This window comes from Rosa rugosa, chromosome 2, assembly GCF_958449725.1.
Source record: "Rosa rugosa chromosome 2, drRosRugo1.1, whole genome shotgun sequence".
NCBI classification, from domain to species: domain Eukaryota; kingdom Viridiplantae; phylum Streptophyta; class Magnoliopsida; order Rosales; family Rosaceae; genus Rosa; species Rosa rugosa.
In genome coordinates this window covers 66,931,330-66,954,624 of record NC_084821.1, presented here as the reverse complement: position 1 = coordinate 66,954,624, position 23,295 = coordinate 66,931,330, and the positions used below count along the sequence as shown (strand labels likewise).

The 23,295-nt window shown below is 41.4% G+C and overlaps 1 protein-coding gene across 1 annotated transcript; it reads right to left on the bottom strand.

Annotated features, from left to right (window-relative positions):
* Positions 1–1,078: 1,078 nt before the first annotated feature.
* On the bottom strand, positions 1,079–14,965 carry LOC133731344 (glutamate receptor 2.7-like). Its single transcript, XM_062158739.1, has 6 exons — positions 14,677–14,965; positions 13,338–14,581; positions 12,429–12,735; positions 11,997–12,305; positions 1,684–1,775; positions 1,079–1,495 (listed from the first exon to the last, which is right to left on the bottom strand). The coding sequence occupies exons 1-6, from the start codon at positions 14,963–14,965 to the stop codon at positions 1,079–1,081; spliced, it is 2,658 nt and encodes an 885-aa protein (XP_062014723.1).
* Positions 14,966–23,295: the final 8,330 nt, after the last annotated feature.

Sequence of the window (23,295 nt, the reverse complement as noted above, 5' to 3'; positions counted from 1 at the left end):
CAAGCAGCCAACGCCTCCACGCCATGCCGCAATCCAGTCATCGCCACCCAGCTTCAAGGAGACTCCGCCAACAACACGCAGCCACCACTGAGAGGCCATTAAAGAATCCCGAAAGCACCCGGCCAGAACCAAACTGGAACTGATCCCCGATGCCCCAGAAGTCAACCGCACCCTGTCAATGACACTGCGCCGCCGCCTGGATCCAACACCAGTTCGCGCCGCCCCTTGAAACCGGAAACCCACGACTGCCCGAGCCACAGAAAGGCATGAAACCAGAACGAAACCAGATCACGTTGTCGACATCGAGTTACTGCAAATCCTAGAAGCCAGAGAAACCATAGATCACCATCACCCGTCCGGCAGCCTCACACCGACGACGAGACAAGCCTCATGCCGATGATGAGTGCCGCCGGACGAGAGGAACTCGGCGAAATCTTGATCAAGCTTGTGCGCGTGCGGCGCCCTCTACCACTAGGGTTTTTTCTAAAGTTTTGATAGTATCTTAATTTGTTTTAGTTAAAATGAAAGCGGCTAGTTTTTGTGAATTAGACAAAATGATTTCTGAATTTCAGAGTTATTTGTCTTAAAACTTGTATGATAAGGATTAGATGCGTGATGTTATGTAAGAGATTACTGTATTATGATCTTGAATCCATGGGAGCACATGGAATTAAGGTAGAAATGAACTTTTTACCTTGTTATAGACTAGTTCTACCAGAGAAGCTGAAAGGGCGAGCATTGGAAATTAATAAGACAAGAAGGCAATGCATCATCATCAGATCATAATCGAATTTGCTTACACCATTGTCACACACATCTATTAAGCTGCGAAAATTGCTTGAAGTATACTAATTAAATACACTGAATAGCATTCTAGTCAATCTCATCAGTAAGTTTTGGATCGATATACTCACAATATATATGCATGTAGAAGAATATACATGCATATGGTGTATTCATTCACTATACACACATACTCTAGTATATATTTATTCATTGTTATGCAGAAGAGTTCCATTTATTCATGTGGTGGAGTGCCTTCAGTTTGTGCTGGGATGGAGGTGTGAGGATGATGCTCCTAAGTGGCAGAAGTGGTCACGCATTCCAGCTCGGAAGAAGTACTCAATTCCGGCACATCAGCAAAACTTGGAGCTCTACTTGGAATCTGTCTATTATATAGGAATTTTGCTATTCTAACTATCCTATTCCAAACACTTTCACCACTTGCATTGCCTGGGTATGCATCCTCGTGTTTCTTCAGCAAGATAACGAAGGATAATAGAAGGCAAATGGTGGAAGAAACACCAAATATTACATAAAGGCCCATAAAATTCTTGACGTTCAAACTTTCGGGGCCATTGGAAGTTGCATTGTTTCGACACTCACTTTTCGGTGTCAACCAAGTATCTTCAAGTGACATCATTTTTCCTTGCTCCAATAACTCTAGAATGACCTTGGTGAAATCCCGGGCAATTGGAGAGTCTTTCTGAAATATCTGCAAGGTACTAATTTTATTAATTAGTTTCGTTGATTAGGAATATAATACATACATATATATATATATATATATATGCTTTTGTTTTTCCTAGTTAATTTAGACTCATTATAATCTCTCTTTTAGAAAGGCATAAAACAGAAAAAGAAAAAAGAACAGCACAAAAATAAACAATGGTCACAACTCACAAATGCTAGTCCCCCAAATCTATAGAAGGGTAGTGTGGTCGCAGTATATCCCTTGCAGTACTTGTTCATGAATACTTTCGCATATGGGAGTTGTCACGCCCCGAATTTTGAATAATAAATTCAAATCCGAAACCTGAATAATTACAATTACAAAAAAACAAATCTCGAAACTTCGAGTTCATTATTACAATTCACTCTCACAATATATTATAAAGCTCAAATGAGCATAACACACCTCACAACTTACAATTGTTGTAAAACTCTAACAATTGCTCTAACCGCACGATCACCGTCCTGGTTCTCCTGTCCTGTAGGATTACCCGCTACACAATTTGAATAGTGTACCGGGAGTTGCAACAACACAAAACCCGGTAAGCTTTTTACAGCCAGTATGAGTAAACAAGAAAGAACTGTTGAATTATTAGATTTCAAGACTACCACAAACCCACGTTACTTTCTCACTCTCATATATATATATAGACACTTATGAGTTACTCTCAATTTAGCTCATAAGATCACTCACTCTCATATATATATGTAGACACTTATGAGTTACTCTCAATTTAGCTCATAAGATCCCTCACTCTCATATATATATATAGACACTTATGAGTTACTCTCAAATTCGCTCATAAGATTTCCCAACATTTGGTAGACAGACTCATATATATATATATAGACCCTTATGAGTTACTCTCAATTTCCCTCATAAGGTTACCATATATATATTGACACTTATGAGTTACTCTCAATTTCACTCATAAGGTCACTCCACATTTGGCAGACAGACTAGAGCTCTAACTGAACGTAACCACTCGTCCGGCCACAGACGTGATTACGATTTAATACTATTAATAACCACCAGCCCGGTACGAGAGCGTGATTCACTAATAGATGCCATGGTCACCTCGTGACCTAGTGATCTCCACAGATCACAACAATTTATTGTTCCTCAACAATAAAACTCAACACCTCTCACAATATATTGTTTCTCAACAATAAACTCAATACCTCTCACAATATATTGTTTCTCAACAATAAACTCAACACCTCTCACAATATATTGTTTCTCAACAATAAACTCAATACCTCTCACAATATATTGTTTCTCAACAATAAACTCAACACAACTCCAACAATACATATTATTTCACGTAATAATATATATACAGACATTCACACAGGAATGTCTAGTAATACCAACAATAGTTCATATGATTGCAACAAAATAAGCAATTAATTGTATTGGGTTCGTAATATGAACCACGTGAGGTTTACTCACCTCGATAATCCCGCTGCGTCTTCAATTCAGCTCAAAATACGATCCACAATCGTCCACCAACTCAAACCGTCAATCACCTAGTCCAATAATGATCTTGACTTAGCCAACAACTCAAATATGAAATTAAACGACGATCCAACGCTCAGATTCAAATTAAACGATGATCCAACGGTCGGATCTGAATTTAATGATGATCCAACGGTCGGATCCTCACGGATCGCCTTTAGGATCATCCTCCAAAATTATCACGAAGATCCAACGGTCAGATCTTCCTGAATCGCCTTTACTAACATCTCCACAAAATTATATGAAAATCCGACGGTCAGATTCTCACGAATCGCCTTCCGAATCACTATTTCTCAATTATACGAAGATCCAACGGTCGGATCTTCGTCCGTGACCTCACAAGGTCACCGGGACAGTCATACGATCAACATATCCAAAATTGAAGCAAAACCGATGGTCAGATCTTCACAGATCGTAAACCGAAGATAAACGTAAAAACGTTAAATAGTAACGTCAAAACGTAAATCCACTATTTATCAACTTTTTCTAACATGACCATGTTATATATCAAAACGCTCGTATGGATGCATAGATCATCGCCTAGATAATGAAAACTCGAAATATGGTCTGATGCGCCGCCACAAGCGGTGGTCAGTGGGCGGTCAACGCGGCGGTCAACGACGGTCAACCACCTCAGATGGCAAAGTGACCAACTACAAACTGGTTCAAAATGAAAGGGTGATCGACTTCCATACCTGGAGCTAAGTCTGGTTTGGCCTAGATCGTCCTAGATCAAGCGTTGAAGTTGGATTAATCTCGTGCGTCTGATCAGATTCAGATTAAATCAGGGACGTCGAAAAAGTCAAACCATGATCTAGCGTTCTATACACAAAATCGTGATGAAAGGCTTACATGGGGATGATCAGCATGAGGAGGAGATCACGAAAATGGGGACGATCGGCCCATGCAACGCCGGAAAAGTCGTTTTCCGGTCGGGTCGGGTTCACATGGCTGGGGCGTCTTCGATCTCCATCTGGGGGCAGCGGCGGGGCAAGACGGTGGCAGGGAGCGGCTGGGCGTGCGACGGCGAGCTCGGGGAAGGCCGGGTCCGTGGCCAGAGGAGGCCGGAGGAGGGCCGTTCGGCCGGGTCGGGTCGAGCGGTTCGGCCGCGTGGGAGAGGAGAGAGGACGGAGGGTTTCGGGGGACTATTCCGCAAAATCTCCATTTTTTTGTCCTTAATGAATAAATCAGAAATTTTTCCTATTTATAGAAAATTCCCAATTTTCAAATATTCATAACTTAATCATACGAACTCCGAATAATGCGTTCCACATGTCCACGAACTCGTATCGACGAGCTCTACAACTTTCATGAAGGAAGTTTTCCCAAATTTTGAACGAATAAAAAGTCAACTTTGTTGACCCCCTAAAAACGTTCGTTTTCGAAAATAAAATCGTTCGAACTAATTCCACAACTTCTCCAAGCTTCGTACTCGCTCCTACTATCGTGAAATCATTTCTAAAAATCCACGGAAATTAATTTGGATTTTTCGGGGTATTACAATCTACCCTCCTTAAAGAAATTTCGTCCCGAAATTTGAGCGTAAGTCAATTCCTCTCGATTAAGGTTGACCTAATCATAGAATCTCCATCTTTTCCAAATCTGTAGTAATCTACAAAGCCACAATCCTTTGTATAAAAATACATTCCTAGGGCCACTAAATCCTTTCATCACAATGTAAATTCACAAAACAACTGCTCAACAACACTCCACATCACATACACAAAATCGTCACATGGATCATCTCATAGATCCTCACATAGATCTTCACATAGATCTTCACATAGATCATCACTCTGTACTGGCATACAAGCACAGTAAACACTCCCACAAAGTGTTTCGCTACTCAATTAGCATCACGGTAAATCTCCATAGTAAAACTCAAGCATGCACCTTTCTTCACAACAATAGAGATGCATCACTCAAAACAAATCATCCCCAAAAGCACGCCAATAAAATATGTCACCCAGTGACGATGACTTGGGCTTGTTCAATCCTTGGGCTAAGCATTAGGGCTGGCCAATTGGGCCTGAAGAAATCGGACCATCCACATTTCGAACCGGCCCAAACCACTTTGGGTTTAACATTTGGGCCTACTATTCGGGCCGAACAATTGGGCTTACCATTTGGGCCTACCATTTGGGCCTACCATTCGGGCTTACTATTTGGGCTTACTATTTGGGCTTACTATTTGGGCCTACCAATCGGCCCACCAACTTCCAGCTCGGCTACGGTATGAAATTGTACATACCGTATATACGTATGCATACCGTACAGATCGTATATACGTATGCATACCGTACAACTGTATATTCGTATGCATACCGTACAGACCGTATATACGTATGTATACCGTACATACCGTATATACGTCGTATATCAAGCATATACGAGATCCAAAAATATTTGTAAGAGGTAGGGTTCGAACTCCCGACCTCAAACACGAAGGTTTTGCTCCCAACCACTGAAGCAAGAGCTGCCTTCATTAATATATGCTCACGTGTTATATTTATTATGTCATAAGCGACATAAATAAAATAACGGGGGAGGCAAGGTTCGAAACCTCAACCTGCCGCACGAAACCTTTGTCCCCCAACCACTGGAGCACAAGCTGTGCTTAATATAATGTGTACAAATTTTATACTTATTATGTCATAAACGAACATAATAAAAATAAACAAGAGGCGAGGTTCGAACCTCAGACCTCTTGTACACGAACTGTACACTCAACCACTCGAGCACGGCTGCTCACGTTATTATCCATACCAATCCTTTTATTTAAACCAACTGTTTCAACTGTTTCAACAATTCGGCCCAAAACATCCAAGACTGTTGCAGAAACCCAGCCCAACGTATCCAAAACTGTTACAGAAATCCAGCCCAACTCATCCAAAACTGTTTCAGAAACTCGGCCCATCATGTCCAAAACTGTTTCTGAAACTCGGCCCATCAGGCCTCCACCCACAGCTACAGTGATGCCTTGATCCGAGACAGGCCCAAGTACGGCCCACTTGTGTCACGGCTTATCCCTTCCGTGATTTACGGCAGTCAAATCTGCTTTCGGCTACAGCTGTCTGCCACAGCGCCTCGAGATTCCCTCGGTCCCCTTACACGCTCTCCACGCGCCAACAGCTTTTCCGGGTTTCGGGGCGACTTTAATCCAACGCGTGGATTGAATCTCAGAGATCGTCCATCCAACGGTGGAGATCTGCTCACCTCGTTCTATAAATAGGTGCATCCTGGAGAAAAACTGTTCACACCAAAGAAAAGAAATTTTCCCCAGCCATTCTCTCTCAAACTCTGCAGCCTTCCTCTCGAAACTCAAATCCTTTCTTCATCAATTTCAATCCTTCTCTTCTAATCTTCTCTCCCATCTAGTTGATTCAATCCCATCTTTCCTCTGAACTTTCAGATCTTCAATCTTTTCCTCCAAATCTTCAATCCTTCTTTCTCAGATCTTTTCTTCCATTTGAAGATTCGATCTCATCTTTCCTCTGAGAATCTCAGATCTCCAATCACCAGTTCAACAACTCCAATCCTTCTAACAAAATCTCCCTCAAACACTAAACCATGTATTCCTCGATTTCCACATCCTCTCACCCCATGACCCAAGAGCCACGAACTCTGCAACTAATGGAGCTCCAAACCCCGCAACAAATGGAACCACAACAACAGCAACCAACAGAGGAGGGAGGAAACACCCAAGCAGCTGGAAGTAGTGCCAACATGGATTTCTGGCGAAGCCGTACCAGGTGGATTCCTACTCCAGAACAAATAAGAATCCTCAAGGATCTTTACTACGTCAAGGGATTTAAGTGCCCAACTACAGAGCAGATTCACGAGATCTGTCTCCAGCTGAACCAGTATGGGTATGTTGAGGGTAAGAACATTTACTTTTGGTTCCAGAACGTCAGGGCTCGAGAGAAGCAGATGAATAGGTGTAATCAGGCTGCTCCAGTGCCCATGAGAACTAGTTCTCTTGGTACTGGTAGATCCATTGATCTCAATTTTGGGTCCACTGGTTCTACTGGTGCTGGTGGATCCATCGACATCAATTTTGGGCCAGCTGGTGGATCCATTGACATCAATTTTGGGTCCACTAGTTCTACTGATGATGGTAGATCCATTGATCTCAACTTTGGTTCCACCTATTCTACTGGTAATGAAGGATTTATTTACTTAAATTTTGTTTCATATTCTTCCTCACACTTCAACACTAATACCAGTCCAACTCTTTTGGCACAACAGGAGGACAAACATCCCTGCAACAACGAGGAGGAGATCACCAGGAGGTTCAAACTCTTCCTCTGTTCCCCGTGCACGGCGAGGACGTCTTTGGTAACCTGAAGACTACTTCCGAGGAAGGTAGTGCACATGATTACTATTTCGGTGGCTCAGGCGGTTACAACCGTGGATCTCCAGTTTCTCTTGAGCTCAGCCTCAACCCATCCGGAGCTACTGATTAGGCTTAGTATAGCGTAGTTCCAATTTCCTTTTTGTAATAATAAATCAATAAGATGGTGTGCATGTTGTTTCTTCTTTTTGTTTAACCAACAACAACACCAAGGATCGAACCTTGGTCACCCAATACTATTTTCAAAACCATAAACAACTCTACTGCACACATCTTTCATAATGATGCAATAAAAACAATCACTCAAAAAGAATCCAACAATCAATTAAGTTGCACAGAGGTCTAGCTAGCATCCTCTGAGTCAAACCAAACACAAACAATTTCGTCGCTAGAATTCAGGGATTAATAAAGCTAAACACTTCCCATTCAGAAACACCTATAGAGCACCAAACTTAACACCTCTTACGCTCGTGATCTTTAGAACTAGAACACTAACATATCCTTCACTGGGCAGGAAAGTACATGTCTCAAAAGAATGCTACAAATTCGCTCCAAGTCATTATCGATAATTCATATCCTTAGTACCAAATCTAATCATGGTCATGTTTCACCTTAAAGAAGGAACATAGCCACATTCTTCTTCTTTCTCAATACAGTACCATCATGGAAAAATACTAGCTCTAATGAATCTCTACTCAAGTAAACTCTCACCTTGAACTTTCAACTCCTTAAGTTCAGTTTCATCCAATAAGGCGACATTAATATAGGTATCTAACCTGGTATCACCTCGATAACAAACTCCACCACCCTCCTTATAGATAACCTAAGTATCTCCAAATTACCTCACTACACTCAAAAATTTATATCAATCTCTTCCCAAACCACAGAGTCAAGAATCCTGTTCAATGGCTAACACCTTAACCAAGGTGAGTTCTATCAAATGGTTACATCACACAACTACCACTAAAGCACTACAAGCACTGCCATAAAAACTGTTATAAAATAAACACTACTGGCACCACCACAAGGCTGCCATATGCACAAGTCTGCTATAGACATCAGGGAAAAAACCCATACTTTTACTCATAACTTTTCCTTCTAAAAGTTCATCACGTAGTGTATATAAAATCACCACACAACCTTCTTAGTCTACACTAAGAATTCAATCTCACACAAGGTCAGCATAATTGCCTCAGAGTCACTTTAATCACGTATCACATGTCAATTACCAAAACTCCACTAAGACGTCTCTTTATAAAACAAGATATCTAATCCTTGATACGTACACCTCATCTAAACATCTGTACGTCCAACTTAAGAAGACAAAATTTATAACAATTCATACTCGTATCCACACTAGGTACGTGCATAGGTCCACACCATGTCCTCAACCAAACACTTCAACAATCAAAAGAACCTCATTTCCATAAAACAATCCTCGTTGACTTAACAGAGTTGAATCAAGAGGTTCCTATTCCTCAAGGATTGTAACTCGCGGCCACTGAACTTATTCCAATACGAACCTACAAGACAACTGTAAGGTTCTAAGTACAACCCCTTCGAATCTCCATCACCTAAGGAGTATAGTATGCTTGGCTAAGACATGTATAACACTTAAAACACAGTATAAGTCAAATACAAATTCATATTAACCAAGTCAATACTATAGGGAAGGTATTCACGTTCCCTAAACGACCTAGCGGCCTAAACAACTCCCAACACTCACGCATACCCAATGACTTAGCCAATACCGAAGAGCACACGATGGGGATCCGCTGCAGACGGGCCATCACTCGGAAGGTATTGACACATCACCAAATATGCACCTTACGCTCTGATACCAAACTGTCACGCCCCGAATTTTGAATAATAAATTCAAATCCGAAACCTGAATAATTACAATTACAAAAAAACAAATCTCGAAACTTCGAGTTCATTATTACAATTCACTCTCACAATATATTATAAAGCTCAAATGAGCATAACACACCTCACAACTTACAATTGTTGTAAAACTCTAACAATTGCTCTAACCGCACGATCACCGTCCTGGTTCTCCTGTCCTGTAGGATTACCCGCTACACAATTTGAATAGTGTACCGGGAGTTGCAACAACACAAAACCCGGTAAGCTTTTTACAGCCAGTATGAGTAAACAAGAAAGAACTGTTGAATTATTAGATTTCAAGACTACCACAAACCCACGTTACTTTCTCACTCTCATATATATATATAGACACTTATGAGTTACTCTCAATTTAGCTCATAAGATCACTCACTCTCATATATATATGTAGACACTTATGAGTTACTCTCAATTTAGCTCATAAGATCCCTCACTCTCATATATATATATAGACACTTATGAGTTACTCTCAAATTCGCTCATAAGATTTCCCAACATTTGGTAGACAGACTCATATATATATATATAGACCCTTATGAGTTACTCTCAATTTCCCTCATAAGGTTACCATATATATATTGACACTTATGAGTTACTCTCAATTTCACTCATAAGGTCACTCCACATTTGGCAGACAGACTAGAGCTCTAACTGAACGTAACCACTCGTCCGGCCACAGACGTGATTACGATTTAATACTATTAATAACCACCAGCCCGGTACGAGAGCGTGATTCACTAATAGATGCCATGGTCACCTCGTGACCTAGTGATCTCCACAGATCACAACAATTTATTGTTCCTCAACAATAAAACTCAACACCTCTCACAATATATTGTTTCTCAACAATAAACTCAATACCTCTCACAATATATTGTTTCTCAACAATAAACTCAACACCTCTCACAATATATTGTTTCTCAACAATAAACTCAATACCTCTCACAATATATTGTTTCTCAACAATAAACTCAACACAACTCCAACAATACATATTATTTCACGTAATAATATATATACAGACATTCACACAGGAATGTCTAGTAATACCAACAATAGTTCATATGATTGCAACAAAATAAGCAATTAATTGTATTGGGTTCGTAATATGAACCACGTGAGGTTTACTCACCTCGATAATCCCGCTGCGTCTTCAATTCAGCTCAAAATACGATCCACAATCGTCCACCAACTCAAACCGTCAATCACCTAGTCCAATAATGATCTTGACTTAGCCAACAACTCAAATATGAAATTAAACGACGATCCAACGCTCAGATTCAAATTAAACGATGATCCAACGGTCGGATCTGAATTTAATGATGATCCAACGGTCGGATCCTCACGGATCGCCTTTAGGATCATCCTCCAAAATTATCACGAAGATCCAACGGTCAGATCTTCCTGAATCGCCTTTACTAACATCTCCACAAAATTATATGAAAATCCGACGGTCAGATTCTCACGAATCGCCTTCCGAATCACTATTTCTCAATTATACGAAGATCCAACGGTCGGATCTTCGTCCGTGACCTCACAAGGTCACCGGGACAGTCATACGATCAACATATCCAAAATTGAAGCAAAACCGATGGTCAGATCTTCACAGATCGTAAACCGAAGATAAACGTAAAAACGTTAAATAGTAACGTCAAAACGTAAATCCACTATTTATCAACTTTTTCTAACATGACCATGTTATATATCAAAACGCTCGTATGGATGCATAGATCATCGCCTAGATAATGAAAACTCGAAATATGGTCTGATGCGCCGCCACAAGCGGTGGTCAGTGGGCGGTCAACGCGGCGGTCAACGACGGTCAACCACCTCAGATGGCAAAGTGACCAACTACAAACTGGTTCAAAATGAAAGGGTGATCGACTTCCATACCTGGAGCTAAGTCTGGTTTGGCCTAGATCGTCCTAGATCAAGCGTTGAAGTTGGATTAATCTCGTGCGTCTGATCAGATTCAGATTAAATCAGGGACGTCGAAAAAGTCAAACCATGATCTAGCGTTCTATACACAAAATCGTGATGAAAGGCTTACATGGGAATGATCAGCATGAGGAGGAGATCACGAAAATGGGGACGATCGGCCCATGCAACGCCGGAAAAGTCGTTTTCCGGTCGGGTCGGGTTCACATGGCTGGGGCGTCTTCGATCTCCATCTGGGGGCAGCGGCGGGGCAAGACGGTGGCAGGGAGCGGCTGGGCGTGCGACGGCGAGCTCGGGGAAGGCCGGGTCCGTGGCCAGAGGAGGCCGGAGGAGGGCCGTTCGGCCGGGTCGGGTCGAGCGGTTCGGCCGCGTGGGAGAGGAGAGAGGACGGAGGGTTTCGGGGGACTATTCCGCAAAATCTCCATTTTTTTGTCCTTAATGAATAAATCAGAAATTTTTCCTATTTATAGAAAATTCCCAATTTTCAAATATTCATAACTTAATCATACGAACTCCGAATAATGCGTTCCACATGTCCACGAACTCGTATCGACGAGCTCTACAACTTTCATGAAGGAAGTTTTCCCAAATTTTGAACGAATAAAAAGTCAACTTTGTTGACCCCCTAAAAACGTTCGTTTTCGAAAATAAAATCGTTCGAACTAATTCCACAACTTCTCCAAGCTTCGTACTCGCTCCTACTATCGTGAAATCATTTCTAAAAATCCACGGAAATTAATTTGGATTTTTCGGGGTATTACAGGAGTTCAAGCAAGGCAGCAGATATACGTTTACTTTCAAACTCCTCAATGTAGTTGGATTCACCGTCTGTTTTGATGATGTTCTCTCGTTTGAAGTTAAGTACTTTCTCCAAGTAATTGATGACAAATGAATCCCTATTGGAGCCAACTTTTGAGTTGGTTCTTATTAGCATTTCGATGTCTGTAACATTTGGTTTCAATCGTTGAATGGTGAGCATTGATGACAGATTAGCGGTGTAACTTGAGGTTAGGATCAATACAACAAATAACCACATTACAACAACTACTCGAGTTAAGTTGTTATAGATTTTCTCTCCTGCAAAATGGGGCCATATATCAATATATAATTAGGCTATTGTGTGTGATTTCGTCTACCTTCTGAGCCCACCCTTTTCATATAAATAGGCTTGTACCAATGTTTGAATTAGATAGTACTTACTGTGAGAAAAGAACAAAGAGGTGAAGGCGAACCAAGTTGCTGTGCCAATCTGATTCATCAATGGGCCACTGAATTCTGGATTAGCAAGGCGCTCCAAAAACCATATAATCAAGATTGTGTAGACTAATATGCCACCAGTTGCCGCCCACATTTTCCCGGTGAAAGGTTTCATAAACATCCACTCTAATTGCTCAGCTTTTTCTGGAGCTATTAGTGACAAACTAGACTCGGTATATGGCTGAGTGAATTCCACTTTGTCCACTCGCTCTGCTATTATGGTGATATCACCAACACCGGCATCGAAGGTCTTCGGATCCATTGATATTTTGATGAGCAAGAAAATCATACAATTTTTTTTAAGAACCAATCAAAGGCAAGAGCATAATAAAACAAGATTGCAAAACATAAGTAATTACCTAAGTTATTTTTGTTTTAGTCAAAAGGAAGGTGGCCATGGGTAGTCTTTGTGAATTAGACAATAAACTTTAGATTTCTATATTTTATAATTCTTACTCTTAGTACTTGTAATAATTACTAAGAAATGCAGCCGCACCAGCCCTTTATTCAAAAAAAAAAATTACTTAGAAGCCGAGGCCTAAGATTTGTAGCCTTAAATACTAGGTGTCAGGCCATGTAAGTAAATACAAATTTTTTTTTTCTTTAGAAGAAAGCCAAAATAATTTAGAGCCATTAGATTTTAGAAGGATAAGATGGTATTTTTCTCAAGAATTACATAACATGATTTGACAAATAGGTAATGTGTGTGGATGACAAGACATAACACCTAATCCTTACTAAGAATTAGATTCATTACATGCTTCTGTATAAGAGGTTATAACTATAGATCTTAAAACCTGCATGGCAGAACTTGGAATTAAAAAAGAAGATGAATATGATGTACGTTCTCACCTTGTTATGGACTAGTTCTACCAAATCATCATAGGGGCAATTAACGTATCGGAATTCGACGGGCAGAGGATAATTCAAACAATTTACCACCGTTTTGAAAAGCTCAATGCAGAAACCGTCAACACTCTTTCCATCTGAACTAACGTTTACAAATGCGGGGAAGGAACTGTTAGGAACCCCAATTATCATTGGCTTATCAGCAGTAGGCATTGCCCAGCCTTTGGGGGCTCGTTGGCTTAGATTCCCGGGCCAAACAACTGTACCAACATCATCTCTTCTGTTTATGCTTGTTTGTTGTGCAAGGCTTTCTGAGAATCCAATCTCTGGTCTCCAAAAGTCCAACTCTTTGTACCTGTTCCCTTCCACAACATTTATGATCCTGAATATTGGAGAGTACAACACTTCACCTCCTTTCAAGCGCATTTTCCCGCTTAAACCCATGTAATTGCTTAACACTGTATTCAACACTACCTGAAGGTTAGTGGTACTGTTACCAGTCATTCTTATGGCCTGAGTTACGATTCTAGTTAGATCGTATGCTCGAAGAGCATATATTCCTGGCTCGGAGTTATCTTTTTCTGGATACATAACTTTGAATACCTTGTAGAATTTGGCATAGGAACTGGTATTATTGGCATAGTAGGTCTTGATTCCCAGAGTACCTTCCATATCATGATTGACTTGAGGGTCAAGTAAACTAGTAATACTCTCTGTGATTATCCAAGCCGAGTCTCTTCCTACAAGTCCCATCTTCTTCGCCACCCTGAATAGATTAGTCACTGTTGGTAAGGATGACTGAAGAACAATGAAGACCCGAGATTGAAAGCTGGGAAGCTTCAGCATCTCCTCTAGTTCACCCCAATTAAAATTAGACATAGAAGAAACCTGTGGGAGAACCAAATGATGCTCAATCTTTGAACCAACGTGTTGGAGTGCCTCAAATAAAAGAGCTAGCATCCCAGCATTACCACCATAACCATCATCCTCGTATATTGCAATTACCCTTTTCCAACTGTATAAAGAAACTATATCTGCAATGCATTTGATCTGAGCACCACCATCGCTTGCCACTCGTATCAAAAATGGCCACTTGCGTTGGATGAGAGGTGGGGTTATAGTAGGTGCTGCAAATGAAATCACCGGAACTTGAGCTCGGTTCCCCACATCAGCTACTTGAACTGCTTCCTGCCAAGTCTCCATGCCAATTAGCACTTTTACTTTCTTCTTCTTTATCAACTCTTCAGCTGCAAGAAAAATTAAACAATATCCATGAGTACCATGTGCGAACTATTTACATATGGTCATGACTTATAACTATATCATAATGCTACTTATTTACCAGCAGAAGCAGCTGTAAAGGGATCTCTGTCAGAATGTCGAAAATGAATGATTAGGCTATGAGTCTTTGAAAGGTTGCTGAAGTTTTCAGCTGCAAAATCCATAGCAGTTTTCTGTTCTTTACCCATTCGAGAGTTCAGATTAACGATTGCTCCAACATTGGTGACACTTTTCTCATTTTCAGCTTCAGCTCCATCAGAGACAGTGATAATGATGATTATGATGAGCAGAGGAAGCAGATGCCAAAGTCTTTCGATTTTGATAAAGGTCAACTTACAAGGAAAAGCCATTGGTAATTCTTTTTAAAAATAAAAATAAACATTTCTAGCATATTTATAGACTAAAAAGTACTGTTCAACTTATATATATATAACTACTGACGAAATTGTAGAGGAACCACGCTAAGTGGAATTTTGATTCCTTGACTTGATTATTTGCTGTAGTAGTGTAGAACTAAGAAGTTGACTATCCTTGATTAAGGGAAGCAGAATATGCAAGATTCTAAGTTGTCGTCAGTTGTTGTCATTTGCCATTTGGGTAAAATTAGAAGAAAAAAAAACATAAGCTCCTATTAGGAAAAACCCATTCTTGTTCAAGTAAATCTCTATTTGTGTGTATGGCCAAAACTCTAGGTTACTTGACCTAGTGGTAATAGAGTATCTCGGAGAATATCTTAGAGATATCCATTAATTGTATGATTACCTTTCCTTGTACAATTCAGATTCTATGCATTGTAATCCTCTACATAAAGAGGCCCCTATTATTAATGAGAACACACAGCAATTCTCTCTCAAATATCGTTTCCCTAAAACACGTTATCAGCACGACGTCCTAACCCTGAAACAAATAGCCAAACCCTAAATCCGAATACAAAACATTGAAACCCTTTCGGCCCCCGCCACACATCTTGAAGCCCTCCTTCCCATGCCAGGAGTCCAGAACCGGCGGCGCCACCCCAAGAACCGGCCAGAAACCTACCGAACCAGCCACCGGAAGCTCCAGACCACCCGCAGCAAATATTCCACCGGTTCACCACCTTCCGGACTTCCAATTGCTACCAAATTTTTCCAGCAATAGCACGTCAAACCCAGAAATCCAGAACCGGAAGAAAAACCCAGAATACCGGCCTAAAACTTGCTGAACCGACCGACTGAACGTCCAACAGAAAAACCGGCAGAAGAAAAGAAAAGAAAAAAAAAAAGGAAGAGGCAGCCCAAGCCGCGGCCCACTGACGCAAGCCACATCAGCAGCACAGTCAGCAGCACCTTCAGCATCAGTGCCACGTCAGCCTCCGGTCAACGCCGGTCAACCACTTCCGGCCACTTTTCAGGCGACTTTTTCCAGCCAAATTTTCCGGCGACCTATTTCAAGGTATTTTTTACTAAAAGTTCCCGTTTTTGAGTTTTTATTCAATTTCTCTTCTTTTTCTCGGGGACTTGCAAACTCCCTTCTTCTACCCTCCTTTCTTCATCATAGGGGAGACCTAATTAAGCCGACCTGTGGGGGTTCGTGCTCACTCCAAGCTTGGAGCTTGTTGAGATCTCCAAACTTAGAGTTTGTAGAGAATTTATTATCGACCACTTACGTCATTGTTCCGATCTAATCCAATACCTATTGGAATTGAATTTCTTGGAAGCGATTACGCTCAGAAATTCCTAATTTCTTAGAAGCGACTACGCTCAGAAATTTTATATGTTTTCGTGGTAGCTTTTTCCGCTCCGAAACTAACCCTTTTTCTTGTTCTCTTTCAGGATGAGTAACCTGAACAAATTGGACTTTGCTCCATTGGGAACAACTGGCTCTGAATACCACAGGTGGGTTCGTGATGTCCGCCAGCATCTCAAGGCCGATGGAATCCTGGATACGATTCTCGAGCCTAGCCGAGATGTGCTAACTGTTGAGCAAGCTCAAGCTTTGGAAGCAAATAGAGCAGCCTTAGAGGCAAATAAGGCGAAAGCCATCATCCTAATAACTCGTCATATGGATGATTCGCTCCAGTACGAGTGTATGAATGAAGAAGACCCCAGAAGGCTGTGGGTCTCACTCGAAGAAAGATTTGGCAACGTCTGTGACTCCCTGCTTCCTGACCTAGAAGTGAGATGGCATAGCCTCCGCTTCTGTGATTTCAAGTTAGTTCTTGACTACAACTCGGAAGCACTTCGCATTAAATCCTTAATGGAATTATGTGGTAAAGAGATCACAGATGCGATGTTGATTGAGAAGACTCTCTCTACCTTCCCCGTCTCTGCATTGATGGTTGCTAAGAACTATCGAATCGATGTTACTGCAGGATGGATCACAAAGTTTCATGAGCTCATTGGAGCTATGAATGTCGCTGAAAAGCATTACAACATCCTTGTGAAGAACTATAATTCAAGATCCGTGGAAACAGAGCATATTCCAGAATCCAATTATAGTCGCGCCCCTAAGAGAGGGCGCCAAGAGCGAAACCCTAATCTTAGGATACTTCTGGACGTTCTGGTCCATATAATCGCTCTACTTGGGAAGGTAACCGCCAAAATAGGCGAACACGGAATCGAAGAGGTAAACGTGGAAAGAGAGAGGGAGGCAACGCCTCTGGCCATGTTGGTAGCGCCACCAACACTAAGAGCCATCTAAATGACGCTTTCAAAGCGCCTCAATCAATGGAGTCTGAGCAAAGAGATGTATGTTCTCGATGTGGAGTATCTGGTCATTGGGCACACATTTGTAGAGCTTGTGAAGAAATTGTCACCGCCTACAAAGCATATTGTGAAGCAAGAGAAGCTCACGATGTGGAACAAGAAGATCAAGAAGATGATCTAGAGTGAAGGGTTGAAGACTACAAATTTGGCTGGGATCAATAGATCGCCAATTCTGTTTAAGTCTTTATTTTTCCAAGAGATGTAATAGGCAATTGCCATATATTTTTGTAGTAAATGCCAATGGTTTAGTCTTTCTTCAAAGTAAGCTCACCCAAAGTAAGTGTGATGTCTAGGAAGGTTATGAGATTAGTGGTACTTAAGCGAGCCTTGCTCCACCGACATCTCCCTACTCACCTGGTCACATTTATTTTGGAATTACCGAAAGAAGTTAGACGACTACCATTGTTTTGCATTAGCTAGCATTTTGGATTAGATTTTCTTTGGTCAAAGAGACAATGATGTAACTCCGTTGGCTTATGAATAAAATTTCGAGTTATTTTCTTTATGACTCCATTTTGATTCTGAGCATATTACTTTGTGACTACGATGACTGGGCCATCGGTACTAATTCAAGGACATGGAATAGCCCAAGTTCCACTTGCCAAATGGCACCTTGATTACTGTCACAGAAACTCTCTACGCTCTTAGGGCAAATCGTACTCTATGAATAGCCAACGGATTCCATGCGAAAACGCATGTAGAGAATGAAAATGAGTTCCTTTGCAATACCTCTAATGATTGTGAACAACACGCATCTTAGAGAAGTTTATGTGTCTCTCTAGTGGACTCCAGTGTTCTAAAACTCGGCCGCCTAGGCGCTGGGCGGTGGCTCTCCGACTCGCCTAATGGGTAATCGGTGACTCTAGGCATTCTGGATTTGGACGGGGGCCTAGGCGGCTTGGGCGGGCGCCGAGGTAGCTGGGTGGAACAAGCTGGGCGGTTGGGCTAGGCGGAATTCACTGCGAAGTACGGCGGAAGTCGAGGAAAGCACGGTGGACTAGTCGGCGTGCATGTTGACCATGCTATTTTCGATGCTGGAGGCGCGAACAATGAACAACGTTGGTGGAAGAAGGCGAAATTCTGAAACTGGTGGAGATCATGGAGGTTGGATCGCAAAGGTAGAAGGAGATATTGCTGGAGATCATGCGATAATTTTTGGTTCTTGGCTTTTTTGAAAATATTTTTCAGTTTATTTGTGAAAGAGAATAAGAGAGGATGATTGAGGTGGCCTTTTGTCAGTGTGTGGCTGCTAAGGGAAGAAAAATGGATAAGGTATGCACGTGAGATGTGAAGAAAACAATCTGATTTGTTGTGCTGCCGTGTTTAATTAAAGGTCTAGGGCTCTAGGCATGAGGTGTCCTTATTTCAATCAAATAATTGATTCCTTTAACAATTATTTTCCTCTTTTATGTCTAAATATTCTTGATTATATAATTATATACTATAAAAATGAATTTAAAATTAAAAAAATACAAAACCGCCTAGGCGCCGCCTAGTCGCCCGCCTAGGCGTCTGGGCGCTAGTCCCCTGGCCACCGCCCGACTAGCGCCTAGCGATTTTTCGAACCTTGGTGGACTCTATGTCACTATTCGAGCTATTAATCCAATAAAAGTTATGAGAGAAGATCTCTTGGATTTAGACACATATTGGCTTTGTCATGACAGGATAGATCATCCTAGTCATGATATGATGATCCGTCTACAAAAGACTTCACACGGACATCCATTCTCTCGAGCGAAATGAAGTATGACTCAAATGTTGATTCTTGGACTAAGTGTGACCACCACCGCTGCCCCTGGCACCGCCGCATTCCACCACCAGCCTAGGGCTGGCATAGTCCCTATCCATGACACCATGGATGGCGTCCATCATGGTGATGGCGCCCCAGGTGATGCCGCAATCACCAACTTGCTTCAAATAACGTTTCAGACGCTCAGGCCCAACCAAAATCCTCATTGGTTGCTTTTAAAGCCTCTCGCTCGTTTTACAAAGCCCGTTCCTTAGGAAAATTAGGACTGAGACCGTCCTATTCAAAGGATATAAAAATACTCATTCTGTTCTTACATAGAATCCGTGGGGATTTTGTGGACTAGTTCAACCAACTTGCGGACGTTTAAATATCTCATGATGTTGGTTGACACGCAAACACGCTGGTCACGTGTTGTGCCATTGTCCACTTGTAATGCTGCTTATGCTACACTCCTAGCAAATATCATATGACAACGGGCTCACTCCCCGGATCATCATATTCCGTCAATTGGACTTGACGATGCTAGAGAGTTTACATCAAAGACTTTCGATGGATATTGGAATGGGACTGATGTTGGACATCATATTCTCATGAACACACCCAAATGGTCTCGCGAAAACGACTACGATGGTAGTCAGGACATTGGTAATGCGCACCAATCTCCTTATATCCGCTTGGGGTGATGCAATATCGCATGCAGCTATGCTAATTCGTCTACGACCCACTGCCACTCAATCTACCTCTGTGTTACAGCTAGTGTCTGGGTACAAGTATCGTACTTACGCATATTTGAGTGTGCCATTTATGTGCCAATTACGCCGCCACAGCGCTCTATGATGGGTCCTCACAGGCGAATGGGCAACTACGTTGGATTTGAGACTCCAACAATCGTCCACCACTTCATGCCCTTGCTCGGCGATCTCCTTACCGCTAGATTTGCGGATGTCACTTTGATGAGACAGTCTTCCCATCGTTAGGGGGAGATAAGAACACAGATGTTCAGCAGGAACGACAGGAATTGTCGTGGTCTGTCCCCACTATGTCTCATCTCGATCCATGTTAAAGTGACGAGATCACACAAATATGTTGCAAACATGCCTGCAAGGAAGGACGTTCCTACGAGAGGACGTAACGCCACCCTACACGGAGGTAGGCATGGCGTCAACGCCAAAGAGAGTGGCACTCTGGCGTTACAGGCCATGGCCCCAGCTAGGATGCATGGGAGGCCTGTGGGTTCGAAGGATGCTTTGGCACAACCCAATCATTGGATCATCGACACTCAAAATCCGTCTCATGAGAATCTTCCGGGTTATGGTTATCGTTGGGGGACGCCTCAACGTCAGAACCTATTCCTGAGAATATAGAGCTCTTTGAAAATTACACTAGTGTACATGAGATGTGGGATAGAAACTCCATCATAATTGATGATGTAGTCACGCATTTAGTTGCGCATGAGTTTGTTGAGTCCGATGATATCAAATCACACTCCGTTGATGAATGAATGCCAACGTAGAGAGATTTGGCCTAAATGGAAAGATGCGATCCAGGTTAAGTTGGATTCTCTAACGAAAAGGAAGGTTTTTGAGCCAGTGATGTCAACACCTCCTAACATAAAACCTGTTGACTAATGGGTCTTTGTTAGAAAGCGTAGTGAGAAAAAGATATGGTAATCTCGCCTTATGGCGCAAGGCTTCTCATAAAACGCCCTGGAATCGACTACGATGAGACATATTCTCTCGTAATGGATGTCATTACACTCCACTACCCTGTCAGTTTGGTAGTTTCCAAATAACTGATCATGCAGCTTACGAATGTGGTCACTACGTATCTCTATGGGGATCTAGATACGGAATATACATGAAGGTTCATGGTGAACTTCATTTACCCAAGTCAAGTGACTCTAGACCACGGAGCGCGTTTACAATAAGGTTGAAACGCTCACTAAGGTGACTACTTGATTGGGAAGGGATATGCCCACACGTTTCCATAACAAGTTTCGGATTCTATCGCGGTTCATGTTGGACATGATCTTCATTGGAAGCCCTTAAAGAGTTAAGGGAAACCGCTGAACACTTGAAATCCGAGTTTGAGATGAAGGATTTTGGGAGAACACGATTATGTCTCGGTTTGGAACTTGAGCATCGTGTTGATAGATGCTTAGACATTTTGACAAGGTCAAACCTTCAAGCACCCCTATGATCGTCCGTAGTCTTGATCCTAAAAAGGATCCTCTTCGTCCGAAGGATGATGGCGAAGATGTGCTAGAGGCGGAAGTGCCCTACATAAGTACAATATGCGCATTATTGTACTTAGCTCAATGCACAAGACCGGACATCTCATTTGCAATGAACTTGTTAGCTAAGGTATAGCTCTGGGCCAATGCGACGCCATTTGATTGGTGTAAAAGATATCTTTCGGTACTTGAGATGTACGATTGATATGGGCTTGTTTTATCCCTACAGAGAGATGATGGATTCGGACCCATCACACACCAGAAACGCCGCCAACGCTGGCCTGCTTTCTCTATCCCCACCCCAAAACGACATAAGTGTTTTGGAAGGTTTTGCTGATATTGGGTATCTCTCTGACCCACACAAAGGTCATTCCCAATCTGGTTAAGTGTTCACCATGGGCAAAGACCTTGATATCTTGGAGGTCTACAGAATAGACCCTAGTCGCTATATCTTCGAACAATGCAGAGATCATTGCTCTTCACGAAGTGGTTTGTGAATGTATATGGATTGGATCCATAATTACGCATGTTCGAACAATTGTGGTTTAAAGTCTACCACAGTTGAGCCTATGAGCATTTAGGGTAATGCTGGCTTGTTTTGAACAAATGAAACAAGGCTACATCAAAAGCGACAACACCAAGGATAATCAGCAACAACAAACTCTCCTCAAGATCAAAGTGAATTAGGTTCAATCTGAGGACAGTGTGGCAGGCTTGCTCACTAAGTCATTGCCTAAATTCCACTTTCGAGCAACATGTTGGTAGCATCGTTTGCGGAAGTTATCCGAACTCCCATGACCGTAGTCATCAGGGGGAGATGTCTACATGTATGGTCTCGAAACGTGAAGGGTGTGTTGTGCTCTTTTTCCCCTTCAACCGAGGTTATTTTTGTCCCACTGGGTTTTTGTTACTCGGCAAGGTTTTTAGCGAGGCAACGAGAGAAGCACCGCGTTTGGGCGACACAAGGGGGAGTGTTTAAGTAAATCCCTATTTGTGTGTCTGGCCCAAACTCTAGGTTACTTGACCTAGTGGTAATAGGGTTTTAATTAGAAAGAATCTCGGAGAATATCTTAGAGATATCCATTAATTGTATGATTATCTTTCCTTGTACAATTCAGATTCTATGCATTGTAATCCTCTATATAAATAGGCCCCTATTATCAATGAGAACACACAGCAATAGAAATATCGTTTCCCTAAAACAATTCCTATATTTTCTTTTAATCTACACTCATTCACATAATTAAACCTTCCTTATAGGTTTTAAGTCTATAATTATGATTTTTCACCTTTTTTTAGTTTAACTATTTTACCCTTCTGATTGAATATGTAAAATATTCCTCAAATATAGTTGTTGACTTTTTAGTAAAATATTCATTTCACCTCATTTACTGGAATTTTTCCTATCGTACAAGTGTTAAATATCATGTGAGTTTTAACATAAGCAAATGATTTAGGTACCTATTATTTAGGAGTTCACAATTTGTACCTATCAATCAGAGAATAACTTAGGTAGAATGAACCATGCATAGGTAAAATTGCATAATTTTGTCTATCATTCAGGTGTTAAACATAGTGTGGGTTTTAACATAAGCAAATGATTTAGGTACCTATCATTTAGGGAGTTCACAATTTGTACCTAAATAATGATTTAGGCATCTATAATTCCAGCTTTTGAATGTGGAGATTACATAACTTTCAACCCAGGTATTGATTTCGATCAATTGCTGGAATCAAGAGTTGATTAATTCTGGGCGATGCCTTTGCACAACCGTTTCAAGAGTTGCATTTGCATAAAGTTTGGGGATGGTGGTAGGTTTAGTAATTTTTAACAATGGATTTTAATATTTATCCTATTTAATAGGTTTTTTTTTTTATTTTAGATAAACCTAATTAATAGGTTTGGGTGTATATTAAAACAATCTTATAGATGGATTTAATCTAAAAGGTGTG

Bases quoted from the DNA above. Each gene is read 5' to 3' on its own strand.
- LOC133731344 (XM_062158739.1), bottom strand. From the start codon at position 14,965: ATGGCTTTTCCTTGTAAGTTGACCTTTATCAAAATCGAAAGACTTTGG. The intron at 12,736-13,337 runs GTGAGAACGTAC...ATGGATCCGAAG, and splicing joins TAGAACTAGTCCATAACAAG to ACCTTCGATGCCGGTGTTGG. The intron at 1,496-1,683 runs GTGAGTTGTGAC...AGTACCTTGCAG, and splicing joins GATTTGGGGGACTAGCATTT to ATATTTCAGAAAGACTCTCC.